A 14,729-nucleotide genomic window follows, 5' to 3' on the forward strand; every position below is an offset into this window, starting at 1 on the left:
CAGAATTATTAGCCCAGTTGTACTTTTGACCTCTGATTACCTGAGTCTTGGCAGCATTTCAGGTTTAGGCCTAAGTGCTAATAATGCAGGTCTGGCCGTGAAGGGATGAGATGAGGCTTACTCACTTGTTGCACCCACCCAGCCCTTTGAGATGGCAAAAGGCTTGTGCTGTTACTGCATGAAGACCACCAACCCTCTGATCTCTCTCTTTCTGTCCTTATGTTTTAGGACTACTGTCCTGGCTGCAGTGGCCTTCCTGGATGCCTTCCAGAAAGTGGCAGACATGGCCACCAACACACGAGGTACGTTGTGGGAGCTTTTTGGACTAAAATCTAGCTGACTGCCTGGCTCAGGCAGCACAGTCCCTGACACGTTCAAACATCAGAGATGGAGCAAGAATTGTTGTGTGTGTTTCTTTCTGTTTCTGTGACATTCCCATGGGTGACCCTACTGTGGTACTAAATTTAGTGGCTATTGCCACATCTTGTGGCAGTGAGTTCCAAAGGCTTTAAATTTTTTAGCAATAAATATGTTTTCCCGAGGAAAAATATATTAGAGGATTTGTTATGTCGCCTCCCCACTTCTGAGGAAGCATTTGAGGCAGGTCACATCGGTAATAAACAACAGTAATAAAACAGCCAAACGAGAGGGAGGTGGCAGCAGCAGATAAAATATGTGTTGCGTTCTGAACCAAGTTCCAGTCAGCATCTGGGAAACCCTGAGCTTGTGGTGCTTAGAGAGAGAGATTAATTTCATGGTAGAGTCTTACGTGGTCATTGGCAATCCCCCTGCTGATCTCTGCTAATCCAGACATGCTTGTGGAATCACCATGAGGGGAAGAGCAATCATCCTGCTTTTCTAGCAATGCTCATTCGAAGGCCCTGTGATAAATAGGGACCTCTTTTAAGTGGCACTTCCTTCATTTCTGTGTGGGTGCTATAGTTGCGGGGGAAATGGGCTTCTGGAGGCAGCGAGGCAGGAGCCCTTAAAAGTTACCTATAAATGAGTTCCACTGACATCAGGCAGGCGCCATCAGTGCACCTTTTGGTTTCCTGCTAAGAATATTTTTGTTCAGGCAAGTGACAGTAATTCCAGACATGTAGAAGCTGTCATGTGTTTTAATCTGGTTTAGTTTATTGTTGATATTTATTATTTTTGAATGTTTTAAATATTTGCTTTTACGTGTTGTTGTTTTTACTGATCATTTTATTATGTTTCTAAACTGCTTTGAGATTTTATCAAGCAGTATAGAAATATTGTGAAAGAAAGAAGAGTTTCAGAGTGTGCCTCTTTTCCCTCCGTGTAGGGGTGTAGCAGGGCGAAGTGACCTATTCTGGGCACCTTGTGGCATGTAGATGGCAGAGGTCTGCACCTGAGGACCAGTCTTGCTTGTGGCCCCTCAGATTGTCCTTGGATATGGGCACCACCCAAGCACAAATCAGCCAGGAAGCTCACGAGATGGTCTTGATCAAGCCCTAACCTTGAGCTGACCTGCATAACCTATTTTCACTGCCCTGAACTTCTTCAAAAAAGAGCAGAGGGAAAACACAGCTTTTTAAAAAAGTAATCTCCTCTGAGCCTTAAAAAGACCAGGTGTAACCATGCCTCCTTGTGTACACATGTAAAGGCCTACCCCTTCTCAGAATTGGCATTGGGATATATATATATATATATATATATATATATATATATATATATATATATATATATATATATATTCGCCCTTCACCCCTAAGGTCCAGGGTAGATTACAATTAAAACAAGGGCCATGGTATGCCACAGTAAAAACTGTGTTATCTAAAGAAGGAGAATCAGCAGGAAGCCAGAGTTGGAAGGAATTGACTGTGCAGGTTAGTTTGTTGTTTGGCAACAATTGACAGAATAATGTATGTGGGCAGCATTTGTGTTGAGCCATCAGTTACTGGGATAAATCTCTGAACGCGAGCAGAGAATTGGGTAGGATGGAGCAGGCGATAAAGGAAAGCTGCAGATGCTGGTACAAAATAAGGAGATGGAGGGAGGGCTGATGTATTCTGTAGAGATATAGGGAGCACCAAATGGAGCTTGGAAGGGAAGCAAAATGTAAATAACACCTTTCACCTGAAGCAGAATGAAAAAACTGGTTTAGAATGTGAGTTAATTCCAGAATAAGGCCTGAAGACACAAGAACTCACCACTTTGCTAAGCTAAGCAACCCTGGGCCTGGTCTGACCCCTGGATGGGAAACCACCTGGGAACCACAGGAATGCTCCCTTGGATTCGAAGGCCACAGAAAGGTGGGATAGAAATGTAAGAAATAAAATGTAAAACAAAAAAACCTACAAAGCATTGAAAGAACCAGATGGGTCATTGGCCTGACCCAGCAGGCTCTTTATACATTCTTATGAACCTAGTTATTTCCTTTTTTCAGGAAAAGCTTGGGGTGGGAAGGGTTCTTCCTTTGAACGTGACTCTTTGTATGAGGGCAGAAGGGCTATAGAGCAGTTTCCTGACATTCTATCATGGCTGGTTCACTCCGGCTTTTAGACAAGAAGCCACAGCTTGTTATTTATAAACATCTAGGGAAGGGCTGTGATGAGGAAACAAAGGTAGACCTCCATATTTACTTGCACAGGCTTTCTGCACCTACTACTCAAACCCATGTAGAGATTTGCGTTTGCTGCTGAGATGATGTGGCGATGCCAGCGACCCATGCCAGGCCAGGAGTGTGTATGCCTAGCAAACACATGCTCATCTGTTTGGTTATAAATCATGGGAGGGAGTTTCCCCTTTAATGCAAAATGGACCACATGACATGTGGGGAAATGTCCTAAAGAAGTAGGGAAAGGGAGCAAGGTTCAAACCCACCTACCCTTGTGTGCTTACTTTTAGTTTTAGAAGTAACCCCCCTCTTCCAAACCAGTGGGCAACACATGTTTAATGAACAGGTCCATGCCTGGCTTAGCCCAGCCTGCCACCTCCCCCAAGTCCACAGAATACCCTGTTCTTTAGGTCTAGGGAATTAAGGGAAGCCTTAGTGGACAGATGTGCAGGGTGATTACTAAAGGAGGGAGCCACAGGTAATAGAAAATACAGCCATGGCTGTGATTTGGAAAGGAGGTCAGGGGAGGGGAAAGGGAGTCCTTTAGGAGGAGGGGCTTCTGGGCTGCCTGGTAGCTTGAAGTGTGTGGCCCTTTGGAGGATTCCACAAGAGGGGAGACTGAGGCATAGATCATGCAAATGGAAAATGAGGTGGTAAAACTTTTCATCTGCGCCATTTCAGATCACAAGTGGGAAACAGTTGCATGCTTCTCAATAGTAGTAGTAGTAATTATAATTATAATTTATATTCCGTCATCTGAGCAGCTTCCAGCAAATTAAATATTAGCATGTTATTAGCATAAGAGCATATAAAACTATTCCTTACCCCACCCCCAGCTTTCTATATGTGAGTCTCAGGCTGTGAATGAGAGTTGCTTTGCTCTGTAATTCTTTTTGACATCCTTCTTGCCTGCCTAGCCTGTGGGCTGCACTGCTGACTCAGACCATAGTGAATGTCCCATCTGATGCATCTGGATCTATCTTGGGAACATAGCTTCTATGCTTGAACCACATGCCTAGGACATCACCCAGTTCCATACTCTCAATTTTTCCTGCAGACTAGAACTGCCAATTCACCCATAGCTGTTTACTGAAAGAATGGCTGAATCCAATTTTTCACCATCCAGGTATTTTGTGTGGGTGGGCAGTTTCTGCCTCTGGAGGTTAGATGTCTTGGTTATGGCATGAAACTAAAAGGAACTGAATTATATAGAGTGGGACATGATAGGTAATCACCCAGAGCCAGTTGGCAGCTAGATATCATCCTTCTCTTTGGGTCTCCTTCTGTGCAGCTGTTCAGCAGAGAGCAGCTGAGAGGGAAGACTTTGATGATGTGCAAAGTGTGCAATTGTGGTTCTTTCTTCTGTAGGAAGATCAAAGCGGAGGCAGGGGTGTCTCAGGTGGTAGACTTACGTTCCGTACAAATATGCAAAAAGTCATTCATGCATTTCTTTAATTGCGTGCATTAAGTTTTGAGGTTGCCATTGCAATTTGAAGTTTGAGATGTTGAATAGTTGTAAGGCAGACTTGCAGCTCAGCTGTTATTTGCATTCTTCTGCTGCTATGATTGAGTTTATTTTGCCTTTCGCGCATTCAGGACAGAAAGGGACGTTGAGAGCTTTTTTTACGAAGTAAAGAAAACATCTAGGGAGAAAATAGAAGGTGAAACAATTTTAGATACACCCCTTTGCTTGTAGTGTTTGCTCTTTAACTCACAATGCCTTGCCCTGCTCACTGTGTTAGGCCACTCGTGAAAGCACTTTCATGGCGACAGCTTTTTTGATCCTAAAGGCGGCAGATATGTTCAGGATTGAATGCCTGGTGCATGTGCTTGTACCACTTGGCTGTCCTTAATCAAGGCTGGCTTCATTGCCCCAAGTTTCCTGGAGTAAACAAGCAACTAGTCCATGGGAAGGAAGCCATTGTGCCCACAAGCCTGCATCATCTTGGTATTCTAAAGCTGTCTAATGCTTCGACGTGGCAGGAAATTTGCCAAGGAAATTTACATGCAAAGTTAAAATGGTCAACAATGCAATAAAGCAGTCTGTGGCTCAAGAGTGACTTTTACTAGCACTGTGGGCTTGTCTGGAAAAATAATAATTTTGCCACATTTCCTCATGACTTAGTAATATCTAGGGCAATGCTATATGTGGGGCTGCCAATAAAAAGTGTTGAGAAACTTCAGTGCAGTAGATTCAAAGTGTGGTAGACACATATGGACTAGGATCTGCTGTGCTGATAATATTTGACCAGTGGTTGAAAGATGTTCACTGGCTTCTCCAGTTCTCTACCAGGCTCAGCTCATGTTGTTTGTTTGTTTTCTACCTATAATGCCCCAAGTGGCTTGGAATCATGGCTTTTGAAGGGCTGTCTATCCTAGCTTTCCCCAACTTGGTGCCCTCTAACATATTTGGAGACAGGGCTGGACAACTCCCATATGAACTTGCCTGTATATGGAGTTGCTTAGCTCTCGGTAACACACACACACACACACACACACACACTCCACTCCACTCCACTCCACTCCCATTGCAGGGTAGCGATAGGACCTTTGCTGCAGTGGGGGATCATGCACTGCCCAGTTTTTTCTCCTTCAGGGCCAAGTGAAAGCTGCCCTGTTATTCTAGTGGGACACCATTAAGGACAGATTTTTGGCTTTAACTTGTTATTAGTGCTGGTTATGTTTTGCTTTTAGTTGTGTTTGTGGACTCATTTGCTTATGACTGTGTTTTATGGTTTTTATTATGTCAACCACTCTGGGGTGCACAAATGAAGGAAATGAAGCTATTTGCTTGTTGCATTTTAGCCTGTTTTTTAGTTCGTATTTTGTCCTCGGTGCTATTTCAACAGATGTGTATAAGCTCCCTTGGAAAGGCAAGATGTAAATAATTGCAAACATAAGGTGTCCTGGAGCTGGAAGTGATCACAATATTATTCAGCTCACAATTCAAAGGAAGGCGAAAACACTGAAGTGCAAAACAGTCACAGGCAGGGGAGGCACCTTTCCACCAAGGGATGTGGGAAGGGAGCAGGCAGTTCTTCAGGTACCAGCTTCCAAGCAGAGCAAGACTTTACATGTCAGCACCAGTGCACTAAATGGTCTTAGAAACACACCACAGCTACTGAAACTCCAAGCTTCCAGCCCCAGTAAGTAGCTGAATTTGAGCTCAGTAATTGAAGGAGAGAAAAGAATCAACTTGGCCCAGCCTTCCCATCCTGACACTGACAACTTTTGAATGCATTGACTCCCCACCCCCACCCCATTTTAAATTTTCTTGTCTGTCTTTCCTCTTTAATGTTTCGCTGTGGTCCAAGAAGGTTGATGGGTGGGTGAGTAGGAGGTACTACGTCATTTTAACTTTTGTGTTTATGGCAACAAAATTCCCCAGGCGGTCTCTGAAAAGAGACAGAAGGACCTCTGGGACTGCACGGTTTTATCCACTGAGTTGTTAGTGGGGTGGTGGAAGAGGACAAGGGAAACTGGGGGGTTGCTCTGATTGCACATGTGTGGACATTGCTCGGGGGGGGGGGCTGTTGCTAGTGAAGTTGCCAAGTGCGATTCAGAATGTGAACCACAAGATCTCAACGTTTGCAGAAAATGCTGGGAGATTTTTTTCTGAAAGAGATACTAAGGATGTATTTTGTGTCAGGTGATTACAGCCATAGGGTTGGGGGCTGGGGGTAAAATGTCTTGGCCAAGAGGGAGCAACTCTAAGAGGAAGCAGCACTCCTGGTCAGAACCAGGAAAGGGGGAACAGGAGGAAATGATTTCTCCCTGTCAATGGCTGTGATCTGCAGCAGAAGCCCCGTTCAGCAAGCTAAGGAAACAAGCAAAGGAAGTGAGTCATCCTCCTCTGTCTATTGCTGCAGCTGCACAGCGGTGGCTCTGGAGCCAGGATGACCCCCCACCCCCAGTAAGAAGGGGTGTGTGAAGTGCACCACTGTTGTGGAGGTAGTGCTGGTGTCTTTCCATCCTCCATGGTTGGGAGAAAATTCCCAAAAGCAACAGAGGGTCAATCACATTAATGTCACCTTCTGATGCTCCAACACTTAAGAGTGTTGCTCTGGAAGGTCAGGCTCAATAGACTGCAGGACCAGAACCATAAGCACAAGCAGACTTGCGGAGAATTAGCTGGCCTCATCTGAGGTCAAGAAGGAAATGGTCTTGGGCTCTTGGAATGTACGAGAGAGATGACTAAAGCGCAGTGATCATCCTTAGCATTGAGCAAGGCCACTTGGCAAATCATTGCCTAGTAATCCAAGACTAGTAAAAGGAACTGGGTCACTGGTAGGACACCTGGCCCTCACAGCTACCCTACCTTTAAGAGCACCTTTTTGATCAAAAGTTTAAAATTGATTAATCTCTGTTTGATTAAAAACTTTGCAGCTCATCTCTACCCCCCCCCCCCGCAGTGATAGCTGACAGGTCAGGTCAACTCATGGCCTGAATGAGCATCAGGTGCCTCACCCAGAGCTGGATGAAAGATGTCTTTCCGAGCAGTGTGGTGGCTGGCCTGCTTTAAAGGGCTGTTTTAAGGAGTAGGGTTAGAGAATTCATGTCAAGTGCTCTGGGGCAGCCTCCAAAGATCCCTTCCTGAAGGCTGTGTCTTGGAGACTCCCTGCAACTTTTGCCACTTCCTGGCCAGCTCAGGCTGGGCAGCAGAAGGTGAACTGTTTTGCAAATTTCTCTCTGCAGCTTGCACAGTGCTGCATACTGGTGTGCGTGCAGATCCCTCATTAACCTGGATTCATCATGCCGGCTGAGTTGATCATGGTCTGTTGCATCCACTCTTAACTTCCTCCCTCCCAGTACCTTTGAGGGGTGGATCTGCCATTCCCAGGTGACACTGGGTTCCTCTGACGTGTGATTTCTGTGCATTCATCTTTCCTGGCACAATTGCGTGCCTTTGCCTCATCAATCTTTCACAGTCATTCTGCTACGGTGTTGTGGGAGTACGCAATGTGTTCTTCCTAGGAAGTGCTTAAAAGGCAGGATTGAGAGGAAGACATCCTTCGGGGGCACTTTTTATGTATATCTCAAGGAAAACAGAAGGTAGTCTAGATCCTGGAGCCACCTTTGCCAAGTTGGTGCCATTCATGTTTTGGGAAGTAACTCCCAACAGCCCCAGTCAGCACAGGTATCATAGTCCAAAGCATATGGGGAGCAACAGATTGGAGAAGGCTCCTCTAGAGCAGCAATTCTTCTTCTTCTTTGGTGATCACTCATAGCCAAGTAAGATTGTCTTCCATGACCACGGCCTTAACAGTGAGTCTGTAAGTGACTGTGGAGGCAAATTCTGGATCCACACGTCCTTCCACAGTGGGGATGTAGGTTTCTGGGTGGGAGTTGATCATGGTGAGGATTTGTCCAAGCTGCCTTCCTCTTAGCTCATTTCTCCCTTTTGTCCTGAGTTCGTGCTTTGAGGTCAATGACACCTTTAGTAGAGGCTGTTCTCCAACTGGAGCACTCACAGCAATTACGGCACGTGTGACCAGGAGCAAGTTGAAATGGAAATGAGCAGAAAGAGACAGAAATCACCTCTGACTGTTAGTTTCTGGTGCTATCAAGGGCATTTAGCTGCGACCCACAGGGTGCCATCTCATATTGTGTAAAGGCCCCTATAAATGCATGTTCATTTCAATGAGGCTTGCACTAGATAACTTCTCATTGGATTGGGCTCCCATGTGAATTAGTGTATGTGGGCATTTTACTCTCCCTCAAACAGCAGAATGCCCCAAAATCCATGCTTTGCGAGGGATGCAGTTTGATGGGCAGTTCCTATGAAAGACTGTTCCATCCATTCATATCTTCATGTTCAAGGCGCAGAGAAAGAGAGAGGGGTCAGTGTCAGTGTGGTTATTGCTACCCCCAATGGACAAAATCTGAATTGCTCTGTTCTCCTTCAGGCAGGGCCCTAGACTTGGAGCCAATTGTTAGCCTTTGATAGTGATAGCCTTTAACTCAAAGGATATTCTAGAGCTGGGAGGAAAAGGCAGAAAGGAGCAACCAAAATTATCAAAGGGGCTGGACTAATCAACCCCACTTTACAGGAAGGTTACAACATCTCAGACCTCATCATGGTGTATTTATGGGTGAAGTTAGGGGGTGTGCCCCAAATGCATTCCCCTCCACACACCTTCTTAACATCAAAATGCATTTGTTTCCTAATCTCCCAGTTTGGAAGGATCCTTCTGATGCTCTTTAAGTTGCAAACACAGCCTCTAGCTCCACTGTGTAAGAGGAAAAAACCCTTTCTTTTTAATGGAAACTCTTGTGAACATTTTACTAATTTGTGTAAGATAGGCTATTGCCAAGTGAGTCACTCTAGCATGAATGGAATCCTGGAACAACCTTTGGCAAGGGGAAGAAGTGTTTGTGAGATGAATTGGGTGGGGGGAGTGTTACAAGCCCACTGGAGAGTCCTTTTTCACCTGTGAAATCCTGGAGGGGAAGATGTTGCCCCAAAGTAATGTTTCATAAGAGCTTCTATTATTCTGACTTTTCAGTACCATGTAATGCCTGGGGATAATAGGGGCTTCTGAGGGGACTGGATAGAAAGTCAGACCTGGGACAGTGTTCAGGCGATCCCTGCTCTGCCACCACCTTCTCTGATGGAAAATGGATGTCTAGAGAGGAGGAACTGAGTCTCAAGTAGAGGCTGAAGAAACAGCTTGCAGGGTTCTTGTGAGAGTAACATATGATGCCTTTCTGTATGCCCCCTCAGGAGGAAAGTCAGGAGAGAGCCCTGATAGCTCTGCTTTGCTACTTCTGAAACAAGGTGCTCCTTCCTCAGACTCTCAGGCAACTTGGTTTCCCAGCCCATGTGATCTCACTCCCTCACCCAGCCCCAATGTCAGGCTTTCCTTCAGCCTGTGGTGACATCTCAATTCCTTGCCTCTCCATTTTTTTTTCTCTCCAACTGAACAAGAGAGAAGGAAAGAAAAGAAATTTCGTACTTGAATTTTTCTGCACTACCTCTTGACTGTTGTCCATTAACACGAGGGCTGGTTTTTCACCTCAGGAGCCACGAGGGACATCGGCTCCGCTCTAACCCGGATGTGTATGCGGCACCGCAGTATTGAGACCAAGCTGAGGCAGTTTACCAAGTAAGTGCCTTTGGTTAGACTCGCGTGCTTGTCGTGTGTGTGGGCCAGCCCCAGGCTCCCTTTCCGAAGAAGAGGGAGAGGCTCAGTGGCCTTGAAAACGGGATTGGGGAGGTGCTGAAATAGGCAAGACATGCAGAAGGAGGCTCAGGGTTTTAGAAACTCGAGCCAATTCCATACTGTAGTCCAGAGAATGAGTTATTGAGCCATTTGGATCACCTTGGCACATTTATGGGGATTTCATTGCAAACCCTTCTCCGCATCCCTTGGCCCTGCTAACCCGCCTCTCTCTGGGTGCCTTCCCCCCTCCTGCAGTGCCCTGATGGAGAGCCTGATTAACCCCCTGCAGGATCGGATAGAGGACTGGAAGAAGACTGCTAACCAGCTTGACAAAGATCACGCGAAAGGTAAAAGGGCAGGAGGCACCCTGGCTGCCCCATAGCCTGTGAGGCAGTGTCTGGTGCTCAGAGGAAAGCAGTGGCAAGGATGTGACTGTGGGGCTTAGGGTGGGAGGAGATGAAAGCCAGGAGTTGAGTCTGGGCCCCATAGAGAGCAGTGGCCTCGCTTGTCTGCTCACGCCATGTGGGGGACCTCGGGGTCCACCCGCCAAGCTGTTTGCCTTCTGGTCACTTGGAATCAGGCCTCGTGTCTCCCAATTCCTGTCTCCTTAGAATACAAACGAGCCCGCCATGAGATAAAGAAGAAGTCCTCTGACACACTGAAGCTTCAGAAGAAAGCCCGCAAAGGTAAGATCTGCCAGGGTCTTTCTGGCCAAAGGGCAGCTCAGTTTGGCTAGTGATGTTGGCCTCCAACCCCTGATTGAAGAGGGGGACTGGATTTGTTGGGCTGCCCTTGGATAAACTAAATTGCTTCTGCCTTAGCAGTGAACGTTTCCCTGCACAGGTAAGGGCATGGATGGAGCAAGGACCTTGGTTTAATTCTCCAGTTAAATGCATTGCAGTGTAAGATCCTGGTTAAACTAGGGTGGAGGCCTCCTTGCGGCATAATGTCCTGGGGCCCAGAGGTTCTCCAAATCCCTTTGTGGGTTGTTTGCTTTGCAGGTGAGACAGAGCTTTGTGTTAGGCAGTGACAGAAAAGGGAATGAATTCAGCTTCCTGAATTTATTTGGGGGGGGGGTGTTAAAGCAAGTTTTTGGCCCCTGTGGCTTAACAGTGTGGGTGGGCAATGCTGGCTGAGGCCTCAGAAACCAGAGGAGATGGCCGAGTGAGAGGTCTGTTGATTAGGCTCACAGCATTCACCTTTGCTCAGTTCAGGAATCTTGGATTTATTTGTTTTAAGTGCAGAAGAACACACATGCCTCTTAGCTATTGATCCTCTTCAAAGCTGTGAGGCATTTTAACCCCCAAGGAGAAAGAAGGCCCAGCTGTCTTCAGAGTTGTGGTAGCAGATTCCAAGGGGAGAAGGGAGCTTGCCTGCTTCTGGTTTGCTTGTGTGTCTGAATGGGTCTTTGTGAGAGTGGCAGTTTCTGCAGGGGGCGTTGTTCAGCCGGTGCTTTAAGTTTCCGCACTTTTGGTTTGCCCACCCATCTTGTGAACATGTGATTGCCAGGGGAGGGTTTCTTTCAGAGCCTTGCTAAGTTCTTATTGCCCTAAAATCAGGCCAGTGTGTTGATCCAGGTCATTGCTCCTTGAAGTTACCATGTGTGTATGCTGGTGCTGACTGCAAAGATGGGGGGGGGGGCCCTCGGGGATAATTTCCTATCAAAGTGCCTCTCCCTCCCCTTTATGCACACACTCTGTCATGGGAAGAGAACTGTGTTGGTGTTCTCAGTGTGGCGTCTCATACCATTCTCAGTCCTTCTAGGTATTGAGAGGGGTCTTCCTGGCTCCTGCAGCGGACCCTCTGAGGCCCAAACCAGATGTTGCGTGTGCACGTGGCCACCAATGACTCCTTGGGAAGACAAGGTGCAGGGTGCAAATGTCTCTGTGCCTTCCTCCTCCTGTTTGGCTGCTCCATGCAAGGTGGATTGGGGACCTGTGGCATTTGGCTTGGGTCTGGGGCATTTGCATTCTGTCTTGGGGAATCCCCACTCCACCCCTGGACCTGCCACTGCCCCCCACCTGGGGGAGGTTACCAGAGTCCTGTGGCTCCCACTTTTGCTCCTTGTGCCAGTGGAGAAGACCTGACCAGACGCAGCTGTCCCCTGCTGTCATTTTATGGCGGGAGGGCAGTTGTGTACCTGGTGATGTGGCTGAGTTGGGTGGTGGTTCTGTGGGGTCCTGTTCCAGGTGGGAAGATGGCTCTATACATCAGCCTGTCTTTCACACATTCTTCTTTCTCTCTTCCTCCCTCTCTCCTTTCTCTTCCCTCCTTTCCACATCCTTCCTGTAGAGCTACTTGGTAAGTCAAACGTTGCCATCTCAGCTTCATCCAGGCATCCCTCACCCTTCCTCCACGCTCTTGGCTTCACTACCTGTAATCCTCTCCCCCCTCCCTCCCTCCCTCCACTCTGTTTTGGTTGGGCTTGAAATGAAATGAAACCTCTGGAGGCCATGCTGACGCAAGTGGTGCATTGAAGGTTGGGAGCAGCTTAAGCTGATGGGGCTGACTGAGGCTCGGTTCAGCTTTGCTGGAGGCAGAGAGGAGGTGGTGATGAATGCAGGAACCTGAGGTGTAAGGTGCCGACAGGCCACATGGCAAAAACGGAAATACTAAGTTCAAAGTTGCTTCATTATTCTCAGTGAACCTTGCAACGACCCTGTAAGGCAGGCCAGCATTACTGCCCCCCATGTTGCGGATGGCCAGGCTGAGGCTAAAGAAGAGCAGCTTACCTCAGGCCAAATTGGAGACTTGGGAGATTGTTCCAAAGCCATCTTATTTTGGCCTGCTGGCAAGCAAGACCCCATGGGAAATGGGTGTGCGCCTCCCCTGCTATGTCAACCCCCTGACTAGCCCATCCACAAACTAGCTAAGCACCTGAGATGCCAAAATCCCTGGGGCTCTTGCCTCGCCTCTGTTTAGAGTAATCTCCCCACTCCCCATTTTGTTGATAGAGTACAACTCCTACCCCCAACCCTTGGCCTTGCTTATGAGGCCTTTTAGGTCAAAATATGAGGCCTATGAGGCTTATGAGGCCTTTTAGGTCAAAATATGTGGTGTGTGCCAGGTTTATTTATCTATAGTTTGACCATTTCAACCTTGGGCCTTTCTTGGCCTTGGAAAGTCAAGTCCCTACCTTTCAGCCTAAGCTCCCTTACAAGGTTGTTGTGAAGCTGTTTTCTAAAGACAGTGTTCTTTGTGTCTTAAAAGAAGCCTAGCATACATGAAAACCCTTAGTTTGATTTGCAAGAGTTGCATTCAGGCCCCACCTTCCTGGGGCTGCAAAAAACTGGGTTATTTTACAGAATGTATTGCAGGCATAGGCAAACTCAGACCTCCAGGTGTTTTGGGACTACAACTCCCATCATCCCTAGCTAACAGGACCAGTAGTCAGGGATGATGGGAATTGCAGTCTCAAAACATCTGGAGGGCTGAGTTTGCCTCTGCCTGATGTATTGGGTTCAATCCCAGTTTAAAGGATTGGGTAGCAGAAAGCAATGTGAAGGAGGAAGAAGGGGTCCTACCCTCTCCACCTGCCTGAGACCCCACAGAGCCACTCCTCTGGGCAGGGGTCTGCCTCAGTGCAAGGCTGCTTCATATGCCCTGTTGCCACTTTGAAAAGGGGGATATCAAAGGGCACATTCAAAGCACATACACTTTGGTTTCATCAGTTGAACACAAAATGGAAAAACAGCTTGAATTCTCACGGATCCAGACTGGCTCAGTCTCTCACTCTGGGGCCATCTTCTCCAACCTGGTGTTTTGAACCACAACTCCCATCAGCCTCAGCCTTCTCTGGAGGAAATCCTCCTTGGTATTGCTTATGGCAGGCATGTCCAAAGTCCATTTCGGGGGCCTAATGTGGCCCACTGGTTGGTTTAATCCAGCCCCTGTGGCAGTTTCTTTCCTGGGGTTAAAACCTAAAAAAACCCTCAACAACTTCAATCCTAAAAAAGGTCAATAACATTGGTTGGCCCTTTGGTCAGCCCCCATGGCCCTTCACGTCATCAAATCTGGCCCTCTTTTTAAAAAGTTTGGACACCACCGGCTTATGGGATTTGTAACCCAAAACAACTGGAGGGCACCGGCTTCAGGGAAGGCTGTTCTGGAAGGTGGCTAGGTCTCCTTCAGAGGGAGACCACAATTTCCACCTGCAGCAGAGTGCCACCATTTGTCTGGGTACTTAAGGGCCCCAGGTGCTTTCAGTTAGGGACCAAAGGCCTGGTTAAAATTGATTGGTGCAGGTTGGAATAACCATTCCTTCTCCCTTAGGCCAAAGCAAAGAGGAGGCCTTCTTGTCTTGTGCTGGGAGACACTCACAAGAGCATCCCTATGATCCCTCTTAGTATCCTCACCCTCGTGAACCACAAAGGCATAAGCAACAAGACATTGTCAGTGGGCACTTTTTAAGTTGGCTTTCATTTCAGGCCTGATCAGCATCACCACAGGGCCTCATTATTCCCATCTGGACACTCCTCTTTCTCTGGCTCTGCTGCACCGCTCCAGAATGGCTCTGGGGCAAATGCTGAGATCCACCCACCTTGGGCCCAGATCCGCCCCAGAGAGTGACAGCCTTGAGATTAGGGATGGGGGAAGAGCCACTTTAAAAAGTGGAATTGGACAGGAATGCACCCTTCAGCAACAGCTCATCAGAAGGGTGGGTTGGTGCCTTGGCTTCCATTTTCAAAAGGCCAGTTCTGGCTTTCCCCAAGCATTATTAAATTCAGCAAGCGTTATATAGGTCTCGCAGGTTCCCCTCAACTTTATAGCTCCTTTTCCCTGGGTCTTTTGGCTGCCAAGCCCAAGCATCAGGATCTCAGCCTTAGCCCTCCAATATCCTGGGGCCCACTGCCTCAACAGCTTGGCTGTTTCTTGACTTTTTCTCAGCAATCAGCCATTCTTCCAGTCTTCCCTGTTCCTCCCCACACTGGTTTTCCACCCGCCTGGCTGCTCAGTCATCTTGCTTTACCTTCTTTGCATGTGGG

At 47.4% G+C, this 14,729-nt stretch overlaps 1 protein-coding gene across 6 annotated transcripts in view; it reads left to right on the forward strand.

Moving 5' to 3' along the window:
• MTSS2 (MTSS I-BAR domain containing 2) overlaps positions 1–14,729 on the forward strand; it is a 56,020-nt gene that overhangs the window by 25,817 nt on the left and 15,474 nt on the right. For 3 of the 6 annotated variants that reach the window (XM_081199962.1, XM_081199963.1, XM_081199964.1), the window contains exons 3-6: positions 229–302; positions 9,603–9,687; positions 10,000–10,091; positions 10,356–10,445. In XM_081199962.1, coding sequence (XP_081056088.1) covers positions 229–302; positions 9,603–9,687; positions 10,000–10,091; positions 10,356–10,445 — 341 coding nt within the window. Of the gene's footprint in view, positions 1–228; positions 303–9,602; positions 9,688–9,999; positions 10,092–10,355; positions 10,446–12,036; positions 12,046–14,729 lie in introns of all 6 variants that reach the window. The other 3 variants (XM_081199961.1, XM_081199965.1, XM_081199960.1) reach the window with 2 other exon arrangements.

The sequence above is a fragment of the Podarcis bocagei genome, assembly GCF_964188305.1.
Source record: "Podarcis bocagei genome assembly, chromosome: 7".
Taxonomy (NCBI): Eukaryota; Metazoa; Chordata; class Lepidosauria; order Squamata; family Lacertidae; genus Podarcis; species Podarcis bocagei.